At 42.9% G+C, this 23,770-nt stretch overlaps 1 protein-coding gene across 15 annotated transcripts in view; it reads right to left on the bottom strand.

Moving 5' to 3' along the window:
• The window catches only part of LOC118099626 (neurexin-3b), a 280,728-nt gene that overhangs the window by 201,962 nt on the left and 54,996 nt on the right, over window positions 1-23,770 (bottom strand). For 12 of the 15 annotated variants that reach the window (XR_004694317.2, XR_004694316.2, XM_035144315.2 and 9 more), the window contains 3 exons: window positions 10,513-10,814; window positions 8,605-8,649; window positions 6,801-6,962 (listed from right to left, as the gene is read on the bottom strand). Coding sequence is in view for 13 of the 15 variants with exons in the window: in XM_035144315.2 (XP_035000206.1) it covers window positions 6,801-6,962; window positions 8,605-8,649; window positions 10,513-10,814 (509 nt within the window). In the remaining 2 variants the exon portion in view is untranslated. The remainder of the gene's footprint in view (window positions 1-6,800; window positions 6,963-8,604; window positions 8,650-10,512; window positions 10,815-23,770) is intronic. The other 3 variants (XM_047338118.1, XM_035144319.2, XM_035144316.2) reach the window with 2 other exon arrangements.

Here is a 23,770-nt window from a genome sequence, read left to right on the forward strand (position 1 = left end):
GAAACTTAAAATAAATATGAATCTATTGTAGGTCCTGATGAAAATACAGTGAGCCAAAAAGAATGCTTCTAAACTGACGCAAATGGTAGCAAGATTTTCAGTAGCATCAAGACATGTCATTGACTTATTTTCATCACCTCTACAGCATTCAAAGGCAGCTGTACCTTTCCCTGATGCGCGCAGGGTGCTGGTGGCATTACCTTGAGTTGCTTTGTTTTACCTTGTCCAGCATGAACTATTTTTCCCCATCATGCAGCTTTTCGTTTGGTTGTGTAGTCTTTTATCTTTGAAATGATTAAAACATGAGAGAAGAAACACAGTGTTTGTTTGATCTCAGACCCTCAATGGTTTAAACGAAGACCTTGAGAGATAATCCAGATTGGGATCCCTCCTCAGGTGTTAAAGTGACTTCTAGACTTTAAGCTTTGTATGGTAGTAAGTATATGATTTCAAATATATTTAGTATCTATGAAAGAAAACTATAAATAGTTTTATATGATTAAAACTTTAATAGAAAAGTTATTTTTCTTAAACTTAGCATTTCATTTTCAAGAGCTGACTGGAATGTGTTTGTAAAATCAGTGCCATATAAATCAGCATAAAACATGAGAGAAAATTGACATCGCAGAAGTCAATACAGTTATTCCTGACGATATAGAAGCTAATGAGTAACATATTCTGTTTCTATCAGAACGTACTTAAAAGAGTGTTACTTATACTATAAAAAATATATATTTTTGTCAACAGTAAAAACATCATTAATCTCAAGGTACAGGTGCAATTGTGCTCCTTGGGATGGAGACTCAAAAATGTGAAAACACCTTTAAGCAAATGTATTTTTCTACTGTCACAACATGCAGAGTCTTGAATTTGGGATAGCAAAGTGTGCATTAGTTGTGTTACCTACAGCGAAATCCTGTGTTTACCTGTCTCACAGTTTACCCTCTGGGGTGAAAGGTGATGACATTCCATTAAAAACTCAGGTTTAAAGTCATCCATCACTGTTCAGCCCTCTGAGGGGACATTAAAAAAACAGTACGATAATTAAAAGGACAGGGTGACATTTAGGTTTGTATTGGAGGGGAAAACAAGCGCTGTCTGAATATACTGTGGTGACTAACACAAAATTGATGACGACAATGTTCCTCTCAAATGCCAGAGATGGGTGTCTTGCCCTCTCTCTGCTTCTTCTCACTTACTCATCGTTCCCTTTATCTGAATCTATATCAGTGTTTCTCTGCTTCTGTCCGTCACCCACTGACTTTCACTTCACCTGCACCCGTCTTCTCCGCTCCGTCACTCCCCACTTCACTCACACCTTCCATCCTCCCCTGCTTGCTTCCCTGGTTGTTACTCATCATCATCTCCCCCATTCCTCCACCTCCTGCATGCAGCCCCTCCTCTCCCAGCAGAGATGACGGCGCATGACCCTCCATTCCCCTTGCCTCCCCCTGCCTCCCCCACAGTCTGACACGGGTTGCCACAACACAGCTCCAGCAATGCCACGAGTGCCCTGTGACGCCAGAAGGAGGAGCTGCGAGTCGTGAGACCCAGTGATGACGGGGGCACTGGCTACACGGCCCCGCCGACATCAGGGCTGACCGGAGAGCGCGCCAGGCGGCTGCCGACTGGCTCGCACGGTTTTGTAACACACTCCAGTACACATGGCAAAACACGAGCGTGGGCGGGACGTGTGTGTGTGTGTGTGTTGAGCATGGATGACATCCCATGTAGCCTAAAGGGGCAGAGAGTGCAGTGAAGACTGAACGAGAGAAGGGCTGTGACGGGCAGCGCACAGCAACTCTTTTGTTGTCAAGAAAGGGAGGTATTCTCTCACTGTAGATACATATGCCTCCATTAGCTTATTCAACATTTCTTTTATCACCTAGAAAACCAACACGCAACAACATTTCTGCTTCCAAAACGTTTGAAGCGCCCGAGCCAGACATAACACACACACAAACACACACACCCCCATTCAAATAGAACTTGTGACGCACTCTGATCCAAGCAATGGGCGAAACTCAACTGAATCATCCCCTCATTACCTGGGGATATTGAATCCAAAGAGAGAAGTGGAGGGGGCATGAAGGAATAAATGTGGTGCAGGAGAGCAACCAATGTATATGCAGATGAGAGCGTGCAGGCAAGTACACACGTGCGGTCCATCGAAAGACACAATTTGCACTTAATGGATTGATCAAAGAGATATTGTGATGAAGGGAGATCACGAGGCCAGCTGTTTCCACGGTGCTGGGTAGCAGATGGCGTAACGGAGGACAGCACAATACTACCACTACCCAAAGCACATGGTGAATCACCTCCGAGATTCTATCCAGCCAATGCACTCTCACAAGGGCCAACTCATGCTGAGTCACACTCATTTGGATAATGATGGAAACACAGAGATACGGCGGCCTCTGCATCAAGGCCCATGATGAAATATAGATGCACTTGCCTCTTTAAAATTGGACTTTATATAATCAATAAATGAAATGACTGTGTGTAAGATAGATACTACAGAGAGAAATAACTTTAGTGCTTAATCTTTAGTGTGATGATTTAGCACTAATTCATAACAGCATCATATTTAAAATGTGAGACTATGACACAATGTGAATGGAAGTAAATATGTTTATATATATTTTTGACTATTTAATTTTTCTTCCTACTGTGCAACTGGAAGATGGAGGTTTGGTTTAGGTTCAAATAAATGGCTCTATTGACAATTTTATCAAAATTAAACAATAAAACGTTCAATATAGAACTTCAGCTATAGGGGTCTCTCAATCAAAACAATAACTAAATAGTTTGATGACATCATGAAGCAGCGTGGGATCATGGGAGTTGTTGCCTTCAGGATGGATGACTTTATGCAGCAAACTTCAATGAATAACTGTGACCCATTACGAGTGACCAGTACAAACAGTGCAAGGAAAAAAACGCCACCTGGCTAACTGGCTGGATATGACGCAATTAAAAGGCGACCAAAATGAATTCAATTACCTTGAATTGAAATTGTTTGAACATTGTTGGAAACATTTTGGTTTAGTTGTTTTTAGACATTTTAATAAAGAATTGTTACATTTATATATGTTTAGGTAGTGATGCATCTGTTTGTTGTATTTGATCGAAACTGAATTAAACAACAGCAGAAGTGTTACAGGCTAGATCGTATAGTGAATGTGCTTCACTACCACACCAGCTGTAACATAATGCTAATGGATAACCTGGCTGAGTGGAGAAAAGGTGCATAATAGATGTACTCTCTATTAAAACCATATAGTGTGTCACAGGCTCAGGTGAGGTTTTGTTTGTTTGTATGGAATAGAAGATATATTTATGTTCAACACTTCACCCTTTACTTGGCATATTAACTAAACCGTCAGAGGGAGAGTGAAGTATAAACAATTAGGCAAAACATACATAGAAAAGTAATTCTGTATTCATAGATGAATAATTCATTATTAAGATGAATGATAATGCCACTACTCGCTTTGGGGGAAAAGCTTTTACCAACAGAAAAGTCTCCACCTCACTTGGTGGATGCAGAAACGTTTCCCTGACAACCAGGGTTCAGGTGAAGTAACAATGGAGAGAGCCTTGCGTTACTCTGCCGCTGCAGCTGTGTTAGCAGTGTTTGAGTGCATATAAATCTATATACACTTGGCAGGGAGACTCGCCGAACTGACCCAACTGCTCATTTATGTTTCATGCTTTGCCTTGGACTCACTACCGTGGCTGTCAAGCAGTGCAAAACAACAAATCCTCCTGTATCGCAATAGTACAATCATAAATACACAAAAAGCATGAAATACAATACCAGGAAAAAAGGACCATTTTTATCACAGAGAGTGTGCTATTTTGATTTTAGAGTCCTTTTGCTAAACCCCAGGAGGACTATTAATGCATTTGTTCAGCCATAATACTTTGATGATACAAACAAGGAGTGTAAGACAGTTCTTATCCTTCTTTTACAAGGAGCTTCTCCTTGTGTGTTATTTGTGCTGAGGTGTAAACCACAGAAATGAGTCAATTTTCCTAAAACAGAACACAGGCTGGTAAATAGGCTGCATCTATACATCTCTTTTGTCTAGTTTCAACAGCTGCTGTAAGTACTTTACACTACAAGTCCCATTCACCCATTCACACACATGGAGACTGAAGGAACCGCAGACTACCCTGCCCTACCTCCTGAGCCACACACATGTGAAGCCACAGCTCCGATTTATTCATGGAGCCTGAGGTAAAAGTACTGGAATGGCCGGGCCAGTGTTAAAAATGTACATCTCTATATAAAAATGGAGTCTGTGTGTGAGAGAGACAAAGTGTCGTTGAGGGTGGATGAGGGGGAATGCATTAACCAATGTGGTAATGACCGGAGGAACAAGATCCTGAGCCAGTCAGCCGAAACGTAAAACAATGCAGACAAGGTGACTTTCTCCAAGCCGTTGCCCAAATGTGCTCGTCCACGTGTGTCAGTGTGTGTGTGTGTGTGAGCACAGGATGAAGAAAGAGCATATTGTGGTTTGATGGAAGCTAGCTTAGCTAAGTGGAAGGATTTTTGCGAGGTGCTGGGCTGAGGTTGGCGGCGTATCACGGCACGAGTATCACGGCTCTTTTCAAAAGTGAGAGGGTTGTGATGGAAGTTAAAAACACACAGGATGAGAGGGTGGAGTGCGGCCAGCCTCAGAAGAGATGGCACATTCATGTCTTCATAGTCACAACGTTATATACTCAAAATATTATAAAGGCTTTTAAAATGCCACAAAAATAAAATTTGAATTCCTGCATCCATTACCGGGGTTAAAAATAAACTTTCCCAGTATACTAACTTGTTTTGATTGTAGAATAATTTATGCATGAATCTCCCTCTAAGACAGGGTGCAGCGTCTGCAAGCTTTAAAGATGTGATAAGATCTCGTTTTTAACACACGTTGATGAAACACATTGTAATTAGATAAAAACCAGTAGGGGAAGGTGAAATGCATTATAGGAAATGTATTATGTATGATTTTTTTCATCAGACGCAGCTCGCAGAGAAGATTTTTAAGTCCCAGTTCAGACAATGGCTGACAACCTGCGCGAGGGGGGGCAGCGCCGAAGCAGAGGACAGCAGTCACTTGGATGGAAAACAAGAAAGACAACAACAATGACTTCTAGGGTGGAGGAGAGGGAGGGGAAAAAACGCTTTCGGTAATGTCGTTTTCAGATATGACCTACGGGTAAAATCGGGAGAATTGGCTCCCGGTGAAAGTTTACCCGTAGTTTGCCGTTCACACATGCACAACTCAGCGGGAGGTTCTCTGCGCAGACGCGTTCAAACCAGCAACAAATCCCACAATTAATAGGTCACTTCCTGTCTCGCCTGAATAATGCAGAGGATTTGATGCTGATGGCTTATCTCTGATCTTCTAACCCTTCAGAGGAAACCCTAATGAACTAAACTAAACATATGATTCAAGCTAGAAACGTCCACAGGAGAAAAACATGGAGGATCTTTCAATCATCGCAGCATCAAATTTGATCAGTTCATATGATGTCTGTTGTTGAGTAAGGAGCTGCATGGACAGCAGCAGACAGATGTAAGTTTTCACCTGTGTTTCAGATGCCGGTCTAAATTTAACTCGTACATTTCCCTGCTATAACTGTTGTGACAACATATCATGGCCGCTGTTAACTCCAATTCATATTTTCAGCTTGCAGCGCTGCAGCAGCCACTGCCAGGTCGGCTTGCCTGCAGTTTGCTGGCTAGGGTTGCCAGGGCTGTTTATCCTGGCCCAATGTGAGATCCCTCTCTGTTAGAGCAGAAGAACTGCTTCGCCCTTTCACTAAAGATAACTGGATCTGCCACAACTGCAACCCATGGCACCAATTTTGCGGCGGCACTGCAATCATGTAAGGTCCACTTGTTCTGTCATTTCATGAGAACAGACCTTCCCTTTGAGTCTGAGGGAGTTTAAGGTCAGGTGTAGCCAGATACATAGAACCACATGTATGATCAGATAAATTCACTCATGTGAATCTGCTGTAAAGTTGATATTTTAAGCTGTGTTTCACACTGTAGTCTCTGTACAACAGCACAAACGTGTAAATCTTGACAACGATGTTATATCTTAGACTGCTGCTTAACTAAAAACATTGATTCAGACTTATTTCTTTTTTACAGCTCTGAAGAGCCATCGCTCCTCCCTTTATTATCATTACTTGCCGCAGCAGAAGTAATGGTTGGCAAAATGTAAATAACAGGGAACTTAATATATATTTTTGGGCTTTACTCACGAGCTGAAGGAGCCAGCTGATGCATTATAAATGTCCCGAAACAACAGCGCTTGTTGCCATTTCATCACAGGCAAATATTCCTCTCAGATTGCTGCCCATTGAGAGGCGTTTTAGTGGCATTCTCCTGCTGATGCTGCAAATTACATGTGACAGAAGCAATTTTGGGATCTTTTTCTCACACACAAACAGGAGTAAGTGTTATGAATTAAATCAAGCAAGGGAATTTCGAAAGTGTGATACTTCCACTGCCAGCTCAGCAGCTTTAATTAATGCAATTTTATTCTCTTCCCCCTTTCCCTCCCCTTCCCGGGGAAAGTGTGCTGATTATTATTTTTCACCGGATCTAAAAACAGCTGCTCTGGCTGAATAAATACTAATAAAGCAGTTGTGTGTATGACAACTAGTCCCACAACAGAAATTGAAATTTGATGCAAATGAAGATACAGTATTGGGAATGAACAACACATTGCGGTGCGCCCGCTCTCTGTCTGTATTCATTTGTATTCAGGCCCTCCTACCTCTCTGAGGCAGCCCATGAAATTGTTGCTAACTGGAGATCCGGGCAGGTCCGCGGTGCTGGGGCTCCCGCCCACGTAGAAGAAATCATCGGAGCCCAGCATGGTGTAGTCCTCCTGGGTGTAGCCAGTGGTGGTGAGGATTCCATCCACAGAGATAGTCACCTGTTGAGGGGTAACACATAGCCAAAGCCCAGCCATTACACTCTGGTATTAGATTGCATGCTGTGTATGAAACACACTTCCTTCCTTGGTCTGCATTCGAAACTTTTCTTTAGGCTCCACACTGTAGGTTGGTTTCTCATTTAACCTTTTTTTACAGAATCGTTTAGTACCGTGAAGCGATTAGTTTGGACCAGACAGTGTTTGGATTTGGTTAATGGAATTTTTGCTATAGGATTCACAGGACAGGTAAAGAAAATATGGCCCAGGCATATTTTCTTTATCTTTGATGGGGGTAAGAGAATGGATCCTGGGTTTGGTTTTGAAACTTCAGGTTGGGGGGGAGGGTTAGTACAATGCTCAAACCAAGGACAAATTGATTGCACTTGTCTTAGGTTTCGGGATTTATCTGGTAACTGCAGACACACACATATACAGTACACACGTATGTGAACACAAACAAGCATACAGGCGTGTGTACTCGCACGCCTCCACTCGCACACACGTTCGTTCTCACACCATCAGTCTCACACTCTCTCCTCTCTTTCACACGTCCACATCTATATATCCACACACATGCAAAACAAAGGGAGGCTCTTCACACCACATCAATGTGCAAACTAAGGTCACCACTGTTAGAAGGCAAATTAAACACACTTAACTGGACATGTAGGGGAATAAGTGGATCAATGGTGCCATACAAAGCTGGAGCAGGCCACACAGGGTTCAGAGGCTCATGCACAATCAAGACCCGAGCCCATATTCAAACACACTCTCAGAATAGCTCATGCTGATCTCTGATCAGGTTAGGCTCAGGTGTCATGTCTACATTCTCAATGTCACTGGACAAACCGATAATCCTTGATCAGTTTGCTTATTCTGAGAAATGTTCTGAATATGGGCCCAGGTGTGAGGGTTGATCAAAGTGAGCCAACACACACACAAACACACACACCACTGTCACCAGCATGCTACAAGAACACACACAAGGAGGGCAGGGTGAGTGATACAGTGACAGGTGGAAGGTGAGTGAATTAGAGTGTTAGTGGTTATTTTTGGTTGACAGGGTTGAGGTTGTATGAGTTTGGGAGGTGAGATTCAATGAGTTGTGGGCATGCCATGCGCCATAGTGAGTAGGAAACAACTGTCAGAGCTCCCGCAATGGTGTTCAAGGGTTGCCATTTTTTTGGTAGTTCCTCTTTTGGGGCTCGGTGTCGAGGTCGCCCATCTTTGGGATTGTGGTAAGCTTCTGTCAGTTCTGGATGACAGTCCTCACAAAAAATGGGGACTTTTTGTGCAAAAAAACTAAAATAAAAAGTAAGTCGCCCTGACAAAGGCAAAGAAGTCAATTTTCTTTTTACTTGTTGGCAATCTGCAGTAATGTGGAAGAAACAAAGAGAAAAAAGTAAAAGCCAAAGTGAAAAAAAAAACAGGATGGGGGATTGTGGGGTAAAGAAGGAGGTTGTTGGCAGGTCAGGGAGGAAATTGAGAAGAAGCGAAGAAACAATTGCCTGGTAATACAAACCCATCTCCTCATTTTTTGATAAGAGTGTCTAGGATGGAACTCAAAGAGAACGAATAAAAGAAGAGAGGGGGAGGGGACACACGGCAAACCCAAAAAAAAGACAATAAGAATGATATCTACCAGACAATGTAGTTTGTTTACCATAGCGTGTCCAATGCCTGATTGCTTTCCAGAAAAAGGGGAAGAAAGGAAATCAAAAGAATAATGAACAAAAAAGGTTGTTAATAAGGATGGACAGAAAACAAAAACCAAAAGCAATGATGAAGAATTAGGATGTTAGTACATTAGTTGGTTAGATAAAGGTTAGTTGTAAAAAATGACTTTTATCATGGATGAGTTAGTGTTGGGGTGAAGAAACACTACAGGATTTGTCAGAGATTCCCCGCGGTAAAAATGCGGCTCCTTGCCATCCTAGCCAAATTTCCTACATCAGTGTGCAGCAAGAAAAAATCAAGAAAAGAAGAAGACAGTAAGAACTGTAAGATGTGGCACTTTCAGATAAAAATTTGTGTAGGATGGCGTAAAAATCCCAACAAATCTTGTAGCGTTTTTTTTCACCCCGAGTCTATCAAAGTTTGACCTTCAAATAGAGAAAAGAAAGTGATAGTGAAAGAAAGACAGATCTGGAGAAGGAAAGAAAGAAAGGAGAGAGCCGGCAAGCCCCCGGCTCTTAGCTTGTAACCCCCTAAACTGCGTTCATCCTGTTGGGATTTTCGTCTACAGCTGTTTACTAACCTGTGGGACAAAAGCTCACTGTCACGGAGGGTCAGGAAAATCAACACTTACTTGTCGTGCGGCTCTGAAAGCAACACTAAAGTGCTGTCTCACCTTGCAGACACACTAAAGGTCGACCAAGACAAAGAACAAGCACTACCTCAACAAAGCACTGAGCTCCTTGTTCTCTCTCTACAGCCTAGATCACACTATTACATAACAGGGCTGACACTTTTCTGAACAGTCTTTCAAACATGAGGGGATACGATCATATTCAAATAACCGCCTGAAGTAGTTTGCCTCATAATCCAGCAGAGGGTGCGCCAGTGCGCCAGTAATGTTACGCTGTTTTGCTTTGAAAATGGAGAATTCTAGCAAGCAAAGACGTCCTGAGCAGACAATCACAACACCGGAGCATCTGAGAAGAGATGTTGGGCAGAAATTTGGGTTCTACACCGTAGACGGCTGTTTATCGACTTTGCGTTATGCGATCTTTGGGTTTCACAGTTAGCTTTCCTCCCAAGTGAGTAAGCAAAGGAGGCGCCACAAGCAAAGATGAGTGTTCGTCCACATTTGCCTTATGCGGGGGGAGTGATCAAATATACTTGAACAAACTGCGTGTCGTGTCAAATTCCCTTGAACTTGATTTTTAGAAAAAGCGACAGCCCTATTATATAGACGCTCCACCCAACAGCAACACAGGCTAATTGAAGTTACATAAAGAAAACGGTAAAAAAAGCATCTGTCAAATAACGAACTGCCTTAAAAAAGCATCACGATAATCTGAGCTATAAATACCACATTAGTACACAGCTCAAAGGCAAACGCTCTCTGCCTGGCTTTAAATATATTCTACACAAACATATAAAACAGTTTATGAAAGCAAGAAGCGCCGGATAGATGTGTCACCTTAGGCGAGAGTGATCAAAATAGCATCAAATAACCCTAAATTGAGGACACAGGTAACTCAAGTTCAATATGTCGAAAACAGCAGAGAAGGATATATCTAACATAATGGTACCTTTACTAGGCCATGCTGAAGAACTGCTTTGCCCAGTTTTTTAGAACAAAAGTTAAACCATGAGAGAAGATGAAACAGAATTCCATGTAAGAAAATAGACAACTGAAAAATCATGACATCTGTTTCAATATGGTTTCTGAACTGTGGTGATGGAATGACAACCAATCGGAACGTGACATTCTTGATGCCAGCTCTCTCTCCAAAGCTCTCGGTAGCAGCTAATCTAAAGCAAAAAAAGGAAATAATAATCCACCTGTCTCCAAACTCCGTCCATCACCGCTACCCCCGATTACCTGTCTCAGGTTGCGTGTCACTTTGATGTCGTGCCAGGCGTTGTCATTGAATTTTCCATTGACTGGCTCGACAATGGCCTCGAAGGCCCCGGAGCCCAGATTGATGACGAGCGACACGGCCCCGTCTTTGAGCGCCAGGTTGACATAGTCGGCGGACTTCCCCGTGTGTAGGAGGAGGCCGTTGCGTTGCCAGGTTTTGAAGGACAGTGTGATCTCGTCGCTGCTGCTCTGGATGGGGTTCTGCGACAGGTCGTAGCAAAAGTACTCCGAGCCGCGGAAGGTGGCCACGTTCTCCTCCCTCGCTGAAATGACAAAAGAGAAGAAGACGAATCGTTACTTTAAGGTGTAAATAAAGCTATTTTCAACATTTACATCGGGCACATTTAGAGAGTTGCTGTTGCAGCTTTGAACTAAATACTTGCAACTTTACCACTTCATCATGATGATACTTATTCTTACATTTAAATATTTTACACATAAAACAAGCTGAGTATCCAAGTTGTGGTCTGCATCAATCAGGAGGCAGCTTCGGTACATATGAGAACTGCTGTGTGCTGCGGAGAAGGTTGCATCAAGCCAACGCACACACACACACACACACACACACACACACACACACACACACACACACATCCACCGCCTGCCATAATTACGGCAATGATAATCCCATCGTTCAGTTCAGATCATAAAATCCTATCTGTACGACTGCTGGTTCAGGTTTCGCATACAGCCTCTCGACAGACACACAGACGACTTATGATGGAACACTATTCCCTGCTAATGGTGCGCATAAATCAAACTTAGCCAGATTTTACAGGTTTATATCACTCCACTGCTGCAAAGTGACTTCCTGAGACCATTTTATACAACAACGCCGAGAGTAAGGTGAGACCAGACAGCTCGAGACAGAGAGGGAGAGCAGGGGAGGGGGGGGACTCAGACAGACTCAGCTCTGAAAAAAAACGAGACAACATGTAACACAATGAGGAAAGTGTTACTTAAAATAAATCAATTTACAGGGATTAAAGTAAAATTTCATTTGTCAATATTTTTAAATAAGTAAATGTAAGCGTGTTAAACAAGTGCAAAGGAGTAATAGGGTCATATTAAGAAAAATTATTTGATATTTTGAGAATATTGTTGTTATATTATAGGAATAAAGTTGTAATTTAATGAGAAGTTACGAGATAAAAGAGTTCCACTCCCTCTGGATCCAAAATCTTGAACAAATCTCATTGCTTCTTGAGAAACTACGAAATGTCTTTGAATAGCACACTGATGTAACCTCACAGTCGACCACAACAAGAGACAACTTCCTCCAAGTCAAAAGTAAATGTACGACTTTTTTCTCGTGATAATCTGACTTTGTTCTTTTAGTATTTTATCTTTATTCTAAAAAAATTACAACTTTATTCTCAAGATCACCAATTTTGTTCCCCACCTTGAACTGGCCCAAATACTCTGTCACACTTACATAACAACTGCCTGGTAAGAAAAATATCTTATCAGACAAAAACAAGCCAATTTTTTGCCTTGATTTAAGATAATTCATCTTACATAGATAATATTCTTTTTGTATTGAGGGATGAATGAAAGGGAAATGAAAATTGCTGGGCTGAGGGAAATCAAAGACTCTACAAGAAAAGAAGTGGATGAGAGGAGTTGTGTTTCCTTATGATCAGTGATGAAATAAATGACACTTTCCCTGCTTCCTCTTAAAAGGTGATTTGACACACTGGTTAGCTGGGGTCTGGGTGAATCCATTAGAGACGGGGTCAGACCCGCTGTCAATTATGTGTCAAGTTGGACACGGCACAGCTGACTCAAGGTTGCCACTCGAAGATTCATCGTCGAAGAAAACACTGTTCAAGGCAGCAGCTTTTGGAAATTGCAACCTTCAGAAATATAAAATTTAAAAAAAGCACTGCCGACGTCGCGAACAAGCGAACCGCTGTAACATTAACTGTGTCATTACCTGCCAACAATACCATTTTCGGTGTGCGCGCCATTTCATTTCCTCGTTATTCGTCTGTGGACTCACGGAGATGTCAATGAGAGCCACGCGTGAAAAGAGGAAAAGAACAGTCGAGAAGACGGAAGCGAGAGAAAGAGAAAGAGAGGGAGAGAGAGGGAGAGTACAAGGGCTGCAGGCTGTAAAGCGTCAGACTGTTGTTTTGGATCAGGCTATATGTAAACATGAGGGGAGCAGTGTTGTGTAGCTGCCAGAGAGCTGCAGGAGGAGGACAAAATGAGAGAGAAACAAAGGGAAAGCTGAGTGGGGCTGTGGGATGATGGGGTGCTGATTCCGGTCATGGAGAAATTCTCCCCTCGGCATCCAACTCATGTCTTTGCGCAGCACGGAGACAAGAGGAAATAGTACGGGAGGCAACAAAAGGCCCCATGAAAGCCCCTCATCCCTGTGCCAGGGGAATAAATAGAAACCCATTATTACCTCTGAGACAGCACAACAGAGAGAGGCAGCAGAATATACTTAGGAGAATCAAAAAAACACTCTCCATCTCCACTGATTTCATGCATCTAATCTAAGAAATGACACAGGCATTCGCTGCACAGAGAAAGCCTCTAGATTGTATACCCCTATAATATTGTCTCAGAAATCAAGCACAAAATGATAGTTCTCCAAGTGCTTGGGAAAAACAATAAGAGCCATGGCAGTTCCATCAATTGTGTCAATGTTTTGTTTTTTTTTCAACAAAAACTCCCAGATGATTAAATAAATATTGATTTATGTATCCACACTGGTGACGACATGGTGGTTCTGTGGTTAGCACGGTCGCCTCGCAGCAAGAGCGTGACCAGTTGGAAACCCGGGTCTTTCTGTGTGTTCCTCCCGCAATCCAAATGTAGATTGGGGTTAGGACAGTAGATATGAATGTGAGGATGAATGGTTGTTTGTCTCTGTATGTTGACCTTGAGATACACTGACAACCTGTCCAGGGTGAAAACAACCTCTTGCCCAATGTCAGCTAGAGCCCCCCGCGGCCCACAAAGGATAAGCTGTATAGAAAATGGATGGATGGATGGATTTCCACTCCGTGGTATCATTCTCATCACCATCTAAAACAGAAAGGTTTCTAGCTCCTTTTTGGGTTTGGTTTTATTGTACATCTGGACGAGTGTAGCTCCTCGAGCCAAAGACACTTCTTGAAGCAGTCGGCACTGAATCATGTTCGGTAGAAATTGTAGATGCATTACAAACACTGGCTGGCACATTTTGCCTAGAGGCCCCTTGCAAATGCCTGATGGCAAATTACACAGGCAAAGTGTAGTAATGTGGGTTGAAGGCCCCATGTTTTTGCAAAAACTGATTTTCTTTGCCCATAAAAGTCATTTATTTATTTTTCCAAGCAATGGTTCACCTTATAAAAAATGTACTTGCTAATTAAACAAACTGTTTGTATCCAAAAACACCACAAATGGAGCACCACTCCACCACTAAAGACCGTGAAAAGCAATTAAAAATATATTTTCTGAGTTTGTCACACCACCATGTATATATATAGGATATCTCAGCTTTCTTTGTAGGCGTGGAGCAATCCTTCAGATCCACCTCAGACACCTGATCTTGCCTGTTCTCACCTGTCCCAAAGCAGAGGGGCTATTGTCATGGCAACTCCCCCTCGCCTCACCAACACATTCTAATGAGGTCAGAGGACCGCAGCTCAAATTGCAAGACGAGCTCGCTGGATTCGATTCGAAGGGATTCCCGTTCACATTATTATTAACGGTGCAAAGAGCCGACATCCCAAGTGGCCATTTACTGTTAGTGCTGGGTGATGTGTGAAATAATGCATGTTGGAGTTAAAGAGCAGTGACCAGAGTAATATGGATTTTGTTGGTGCAATAGTTTAGAGTTTCTCTAGGACCACAGCTCTATCGACGACGACACTCAGTCTAGACTGAAATATCTCACCAGCTACTATCTAGACAGATTCAGTGTTCCCAGAGGATAACTCATACGGCCATAAGTCACTTTGACTAATGAGCATTGCAGATTCATAGCAAAAAAACATTTGGTCTTGTTACATATCAATAAATCCTTTTAATATCATATGTTGAGTGAAACCTGTTTACCTCTTTCCTGCTTAATGTCCATTATTACCAGTTTTATATTTCACCTATAAAAGTTTTCCTGTCTGTGGTAAGTTTGACTCTCCATATGTGTTTTAATTACAATAACCTAATTACAAAGTTGCTGTGGAGCTGTAAAGACTATCAATATTACATTGTTGCTATGAATAATAGAGAGAGCAAATTGATATAATGTAATATTTCTGCACCTCAGCAATATTGAACCCGTGGTAAGTGTATACGGATCCATAAAAGCCAGGGGAAATGTATTGCCTGTTGAGACATGTTCTGCACAGATGTGTGGCTTTCATATCGATCATATAGGCGGGTCATTTTCCCTTATTTTCGCCTTAGTCATCAATATTCCATTTGTGTGCTGCCTGGCCCATGCACTGGGGGCTCGGGTTCGATTTCAAAATCCACTGGAAGCAATTAGCTCCTTCATTACCATCTCCCGTTCTCTTCCGTTCCCCCTCTCGCCCCAGACGCACACACACAGACACACACACACATACTAATGCTGCCTGAGATCACTCTCCAGTCTCCCCCCCATGGGAGCAAGGGTGTTGTCACCTCTCAGAGCTCCGGTCCACAACCTTAACCTCCTTGAGATCATGGCAGTTCATCAAACTGTCCTTAACCGCTAATCAGACTTAAAATGTGCAACGGGAAATCAGTTTAATGATAAGATTAGAGACAGGAGGCCTCGTGATTATCATAGAAACAGACTGACTCTAGCTGGAGACGCTACAGCCGCAAGGCCGCAGAGTCGATAACCCTCACTGCACAACCGAGGCTGCAGTCCCTCTGAGACCTTTTGGTGAAGTAAACTCAATCTGTGCTGACATCCAACACATCAAATGCATGTTTGCACTCAGTTTGCAGAAAAAAACAAACCCCAAGTTCCAGACCTAAACATAGAAAGTTCAGTCGTGCTTTTAGCGATTGATGTTTGCGCGACACCCCTGGGAACCGGAGTCTTTCAAAGTTGTGGTGTCATCCCACACGCAATGCGTTTAACAAAGGCCATGCTTCATCACACCCTGACTCTATCACTTTCTGACTGTTCCATCTCCTCTCTTCCCGAAGGTGAGAAATCGGCATCACCCGCTAATAACAGTTAGCCAGACGCAGCCAAACATGAACAATGAGCTTCACTGCTTCCCCGCATGTGGCCAATGCTAAGGTGCTACTGTGTGGCTTAAAGCTCAATGGTGAGACATCACATGTCAACTGAATGTGGAGCACCATGGGTGATGTCTCTCTTCAAAGGCAGGCTGCGCTGTCAGACACGCTTATGTTGGAGGGAGATTCGGTAGAATGTGTTGCCAGGTAATATTTAACTGGCCCTTTCCTTCCAATAAACTGGAGCCACAATTAAATTCAACCCAGGATCTGAAAGGGCTCATGAGAGACAGCAGTGATAAAGTTGTGTAAATATGGCTCCTCTGGGTTTTATTTTCCAGTCACTAAATATATACAAACTGCACTGAATTTGTCCTCTTGATGGCAACTTCCAAGATGTCACCCGACACGGAGGTTGAAGCGAACTGTCACCCCTGACATTTCTTTTTCTCATCTTGTGTTTCGCGAAAAAACCCCACGAGAAGCGGCGGCGGACGACCTGTCTCAGGCTGCCTTAGATGTCTGCGCGCACACAGAGTGAGGAGAGGAGAACGACAAAGACAAGAGAGAGAGACAGAGGAGCATAAACAGAAGTGATTCGCAGGAAGCAAAAGAGTCTGGGAACAAAAGGAAGCCAGAGATGGAAGTAGAGACAGCGAGTGGGGGGGAAAAAAAAGAGAAAGGGAAAAGAGACGGGCAAAAAGCCGAGAGAGTTTGGGAGACAGGGAGGCGGCGAGAGCCAGAGCAGGAGGGCGAGAGTGGCAGATGGAGGGAAAGAGAGACAGAGGCACTTCCAATGACTCTCCAGAGACCCAAAGTGACACTGTGTGTTAGGACCAGCAGTGAAGAGCCGTCCCTGTGGCTTGTGGCATTAGCAAACCTTATTATTGCAACTGATAACACAGCACACCCACCACATCACACTCCCAGCTACTCCCCCTCCCTCAAAGCACCCGGCACCGCAAACCCAACATGGTGTTTGTACACGATCAACATCGCTTCTGCATCGCAAACTCCCCAGTGACAGACTTTTGAAATGAAGTGTCTAAGAATTGTGATTTCAAAGATTCTTGAAAGACCTCCTGCTGAAAAAACACATGGCATAGAGATGTTCTTACTCCAACATTACTTAATGTACTGGCTCATTTGACTGCAATATTCCCAAAGTGCATGAATAAAATAAACCCTGTTCAACTTCAAAATGTTCGAGCGGTAGAAGCCGCTGCAGGGATGAATGAGGCAGACTTAGATGACTGCGACACATTAAAGTAGAATGGCTTGTTCTGTAAATGTACTGTTCGTTGTCTATAATAGAAGAGATAATTAGTCCGCGATTTGATTATCTTCAATGGATCGGTGCTTTTATTAATAGACCTGCACAGAGAGTCTATTAAGTCTTCTTATTGGCTGATGATGTGCAACAGCAAAGCCCTGTGACCTTGCTGCAGGAGACTCAGGGACGAATATGGTGATGTCCATGTTTTTAGCCACTCTTGTTTAGCTATGTATGGTACTTTTTTCTTTAGATATTCATAGTCCTCAGAAGATGAATATAATGATTTTGAAGATTGCCTGAACTTACATTTAGCAGTACATTCTGATCAGTCAACATTTTACAAAAGGTACAGTAGCTAAATATTCAAAGTGGATTGTCACTACTCTTTGGATAATGATTATCAGGTCATATTTACTTAAGTAGCATTTACAGGCCAAAACATGTTAGACTACCCAATTTCACCAGTGCTTTTAAACCATTCAAGCTGCAAGATTCAATATTTTCATCAAACGAGCATGACCATGTTTAGGGTTGACTATTCAATAATTACTCTGCCCTGTCCCTCACCCATACGTAGAATTAATGGAATGCTGATTTACAGTTTTGGTTCACAAAGCAAAAAGCAGCACATCTCACAATGTTAAAGGAAATGAAATAGATCCAGATTCGCAACAACATTTTATGGGCTCATTCTTGACCCATAACGCATCCCTCCACCAAGTTTTGGGGAAATCTGTAATGTGAGGTTTGCGCCCATGCGAAATTCGGGAATTTATCAGTAAAATGATCTGGTGAAATAATACAAAGTTGCTGCAGCTTCACGTGAAATGTGACTGTAGGTGCATCTGAGGCCTTTTTTCCTCTATTTGATTATTTCAGTGTAAACAGTGACTTTCTGGCTACAAGCGTCAAGTGTGTCACCTTCACCTTCAGTGTGTTTTTCGGCTTCTTTGTATGTGTGTATGTGTGTATGTGTGCATGCGTGTGTGTGTGTCACTGAAGCTCGTTATTGGCTGCTGATGGCGGAGTCTCCACGGAGTGAGTGATGGGGTTTGGAATGACAGCGTGGGGGGAGGTGGGGGTGAACGGCAGGAGTGAATGATGGAGGGATGGAGGGTGTCTGAAGAATGGGGGCAGGTGCCTGAGGTCCAATCCCATCAACTGAGGCAATTGTGCGGAGCGAATACTGGTGTGTGTGGAGGTACGGGGGGGCGAGAGACGGAGTAAGACAGAGATGTGGTGGCTGCACTCCCATTACTAATACTGGACAATTAAGTGGAGTGATGTTTGAAAACACAGAGGGGAGCGGGAGGCTGATGCAGGACATCTCAGACTCGTCTTTCACTGAACCCCTCGGAGCTCGGGCTTCGAGGGAAAGCCCCGGAGAGAATAATAAACGATGTTGACAGACCTGAAGCTGGCTTGAAATACAGTATGTTATCCATCACTGTGAGCATTTAAGGCCAGATTTGTCCGTGAAAGCCCACCTATTTGCTCCAACAGTCTGCATGTAATTAGCGTCTGAATTATGGAAGCAGCAGCCAATTATGCAATCAGAGGCTGGGGCGGCTGTCGACACGTACTCTGCGAGTTAAGGAGAGCTCAAAAGGTTCCTTAACGGGAAATGTGAAAGACGGCCCAGCCCGGGAGAAGAACTGAAAGTGAAGTGATATCGACAGACAAATTGCTGAAAACGTTCCAAAGCATGCAGTTAAAATATTCAAAAGATTTCAAAGATTCACTTGTTTACTTGTAACATGCTGATTCGGTTTGTGCAGTGAAATGCAGGGTGGCGTACTAAAGCTGGAGTGTAGAATCAAAAGAGAGAAAACAAGGCGTAATACAGCATCAAACTGAGTATCATGAAAACTCAGTATAGTACTACAAATGTGGAATGTTGCAAATGTAAAGAAAATAGTGAATTTGAATAAGACATACAAAAAAATAACAGCAGACAAAAACATCCTTGTTGAGCGATAAGAACACTTTTATAAAACTCTCAAATACATAAATGAAACATAAATGTCATATTTCTACATAATAATGTTCACATAACTGAAGTGGATGGAAAACCATCATTGAGTTGTTTAAATTTGCACTGAATTTGAACGTTAACAACCCTGAAACTGAACGATTCCTCATGAAATTTGCAATGAAACCTTTGCAGTCTTTCCTGTATTGATTGACTTTAAAGGACAAAAAAAAATATTGAGCATTAATGTTGAGTTTTGTTGACAGTAGCTGAAGAATGATCCGCACAGCAAAGAAGAAAATGACTGGAATTCAAATAGAAACTGTTAATTACTGTTCAAGAAGAGAAACTCAAAATAATGAGAATGATGAATATAATATCACTCTTCTGTTATTAGTGATGATTTATTTGTGCTTATTTGAAAACCAGCTTTTACACGAGTCTATGGAATAAAGAAACTAGTGTTAAACTGTAGGTGCAATAATGCAATGTAAATGACCTGCAGTGAGAGAGTGCAATTGAATTATTGAACCCTGTGAGCCTTCCCTGTTCGATTAGTACAAACATGTATTCTGCTAATTTATTGTTGTCTCATGCTTTTTTTCCCCCCTTCTCTTTACTTTCATTCTTTTCTGCAGCAGTCATCCTGGTCTGCTGTCAACGAGAACGCAATAAAATCTGAGCTAATCCTCCTTCATCTTCTCCAATATACTAATGCGGCGGGTTTGTATCTGCTGTTTAGGTAGAAAACCTTTCACGCAAAAAATCGATCATTGCAAATTGTGGGAACCTGCGTAAAAGACCAGCAGCTGACTGTGGCTGGCTTAGTGTCGGCTCTCCTCTGCCCTATCTTGAGATGCCAGAGTAGACAGGAGATGATGAAGGCCGTTTTCTTCATTCACTTTGCTTTGCGGCAGGGCAACGATGGTCAAGCATAATAATTAAAATTTAAAACACTAGGAGAAAAAAACGTGTTTCATGGGTGTTTACGGGAAGCCAAAGACGAGAGATCTGAGGCATGTCCATGGGCAAATGTGCGATATGCATTAAACATAAGAATGCTCCTCGGCTGGAGAAAACATCCAGACGCAGCTCCAGATTTTAAGTCCAAATGACAGCGTTGCTTCTTTAGTTATGTGGTTTTTAGCTTTTAGTGTGTTTCTACTGTCACATTCTGACTTGATTGCTGTACACTGCAGGGACAGCGGTCATAAATCCTTGAGTGGGTTCCTTTCCCGAAATGGATGTAGTGTAACTACGGATTACAACATCGTGGAGTCATCCGCGCTCTACATTCCTTACATCAACAATCAAACCATCTCTGACAGTGTGTCTCCTGGATGCTGGCTATTGCGTCAGCCTGTCAGCAGCCTTCCTGAGCCAAAATGGAAGCGACGGCGGCGAGCAAATGTATCAGTTTCACATCCACCTTTCAGCAGAACGGTGTCTTGATAGACTTGCATCACTTGGCATCTGGGCGAGGTTTGTGACATTTTGTTATTCCTGCTGGACACATGATGCTGCGTGAAATGATCTTTGCTGTTAGTGCCCCATATCATTTAATTACTTTTAGCGACTGGATGTGTTTGTTATATTGTACTGGGGACAACCTGGGATTTGCTCACTTAGCATTCAGTGAACAGTGAATCTGTCGGCGTCGTGAATTGTTTGTATGCACTCGTGTGCGAGCATCATAAATGAGCATTTTTGTGCATCTGTGTAAACACGTCGGCTACAGTGTTTGTATTTGAGCTGAGTCTTGATTCATGGGGGAAGAGGAGGCTTCCCAGGAGCCTGTCAGTCATCCAGAGTGGCGTTTTCTTATTGGCTATAACTATATGTGTCCTGTCAGAGGCCTGGCCGGGGCCTCCACCCCACCACCTCACTCTCTGCCAGTTCACCCCCAGTCTGTGGACAGAGACATGGAGCTGAATGCTACTCTACCCTTACTATTATTATTATTACTCTGTTTTTGTCTCGAGACTGTCTAAAAATGTTCCCTCTTATTTTGTGACTGTTGCAAAAAGAAGATGTCAATTTGAGGAAAACCTACGTTGGAGAACAATTCATGTTATTTTCAATTCCTGCCTTGTTTTTCCACAAGTGACGTGTCCAGTACTTTATCACCAACTAACTGTTGAGCTTCATGTAGCCTCAGCATGTTATCGGCGCTCACCACCCCCACATGCCAGAGGAGCTGAAGTGAACACATCCTTTTTAGGTTAAATCACACTGCAGTTACACATATGTATCACAGAATAATTGGCACTTTTCTATTTGAGAGTGTAAACCAACATTTTGTATCATTATAGACATGATGCGTTCATATTCACGTTTGCTCAGTGAGATAAAGAGTTAGTTACCATCACTGTGAGGTTAATGTGAAGGTTTTTTTTACTTCCTACTTACATGACATCTGATATGTAATGAAGTAAACATGTACATTACATGTGATATATATGTTATTAAAGGACTGTTAAGGTAATAAATTTAACTCAACAACTTACGCAATATTCATTCAATTATTTTATTAGATTTATAGAGTGTAAAAATATATGAATGAAATACTTAAGTGTTTAGACCTTAACTCCACAGTGTCTAATCAAAATGACAAGCCGCAAAGGTCTCAGGCTGCATTTGGAAACAGATTCCAGCAGCTACATGTCGTGGGTTTCCGCCAACTCAGCTTCCACATGACGAGCCTCTCCCTCTTTTATAAACTTTTTATGAAATAACATTTTATCATTAAAATGATTTGACTGTCTTTAAAATAAAGCAACACAATCCCAGGCAGAAATCACAAACTAATGAGAGCGGGCGCGAAGGCAAAGTCCCTCTCCGGCACTTGAAACAGATTAGCACACATTCCAAGTCGAAGCTGAGGCCATCTAATATTTATTACCTCTATAACTTACTCTCCTGTGTACTGGCGGAACATTTAGCCGCGTGCAGGGAGGCAAGGGGTTAAAAGGGGAACAGCGGTGCCATAAAAGGGACAATGAAATAAACATGACTCACAGTGAAAGAGCCCTTAAAGCCAATATAATCTAGACGTAGAGAGGGGGGGGTGCACGTGCCGACGGCTGTTAAGGACAAGCAGCCCCCTCAGGTTGGAACTGTGAACTCATGTGAACAGCCAATCACATGGAGTGACTTTGTTAAGATGGAGGTGAACAGCCGTTTGGTCGCATTATCATCTACTTAGACCCGGTGTAAATCAGTTCGTGGTGATGCAGCGAGAGACAAGGGATAAAAGATGACTAAGAAGACAGAGTGTCCCTTCTCTTATTCCAATGTACGCCGGAGCTGTGCACAAATAATTATTTCTTGGATAGCACGAGAGAGTCGGGGATAAAGCTGCAGACGACTCAGGGAGACATTTTCAACACTGAGCTTAGCAAAATGAAAAAGAAAAAAAAAACAAAACACACTGCTGTAGCTTTAAATCCAGCTAGAACCAGTTGTAGCCTGTAGCCAAAACAATATGTGACTCTGACTCTGTGCGCGTACGAGTGTGTGCGGGCATGCGTGTGTGCGCGCAGGCATTTGCAATGATGTGCTCCTTCAAAAGATAAGAGCAAAGATGGATTACTCTCACCTTTCTCTCGCTTTCTCCTTTTAAGCTTTAACTGCGGGGCTGATTGCAAACTTTACGCATGCAAATAAACAAGGTACGATACTGTGATAATAAAGGGGTATCTGCACAGTGTGCGCCTCGCTGCGCAAACACATAAATAAGAGGATACGCGCGAACACAAACAGCAGTGGGTGAACGGTAATCTTAGCTTATGCTGGTGACAAACAGCCACATTAATCACACAATTCAAACAGGCACACACTCGCGTGCACGTCCCCCAGCACGTGGCACAACCGCTGATTCTAGAGGCCGGGCCAGCAAGTGCCTGGATGCATTTAGTTTGCGTCATACTTCTTTAATTTCCTGCGCCACAGACGTGTGCACAGCTTCAGAGGACGTGTTTAAGCCCCCCTGCCTACCAAGTCTGGTTTGGTTAAACCCAACTCAGCAGCCCCAGCGCACACCAGCCTCCTCGCAGCTTTCTAAAATTAGCTCAGAGGATCCACAGTCTCTCCAGGGAGACGCAGCGACTGGCTGACACGTCTGCAGCCTCATGGAATCGTCTGATCCATCATGTGTCCTCGTGCTAGGTTACATTTGTAATACATGTGTTATCTTTGAACGCTTTTATGTGTTTTTTTTCTCAGCCACCATGTGCATCATGCAGGGATCATGCATGTGCACATTCATAGTAGGTGAATGTGAATGTGTGGGTGTGTTTTCTGAAAAACAAATGCCAGCTGCTTTTCCAAATCCTGTTTTCTGCAATCAAATCCACTGATCCCAACATGCTGAGGTAAATACAGAATTAATGTCATTGAGGAAAGTGGTATTTACTATTTGTGGAGCAGGGTCTGCCCACAGTTTTTATGACTATGCTAATCCAAGCCTGGTAAAGCCACACCGCTGTTTGACCGTCTGGTGAGTGGGAATCCCGGGGTTTTTCCTTACATGTATGTGCACGCACCTAGAAGATAAATGGTCTGTATTTACAAATCGCTTTTTCTAGTCTCGATGACAACACAAAACTCTTCACAGTGCAGCTTTGCCATTCACAGCCATTCAAACAATGCAGCGCTTTGTCAATTACACACTATCTGGCACAGACGACAGAGGGGTTGCCCAAGGACACGTTTGGGAGCGCTTGGGATCAAACTGCCAACCTTCTGGTTAGCTGACGACCCGCTCTACCTCCCGAGGCACAGTCGCTCCGACA

This window comes from Hippoglossus stenolepis, chromosome 20, assembly GCF_022539355.2.
Source record: "Hippoglossus stenolepis isolate QCI-W04-F060 chromosome 20, HSTE1.2, whole genome shotgun sequence".
In the NCBI taxonomy this organism is placed as follows: domain Eukaryota; kingdom Metazoa; phylum Chordata; class Actinopteri; order Pleuronectiformes; family Pleuronectidae; genus Hippoglossus; species Hippoglossus stenolepis.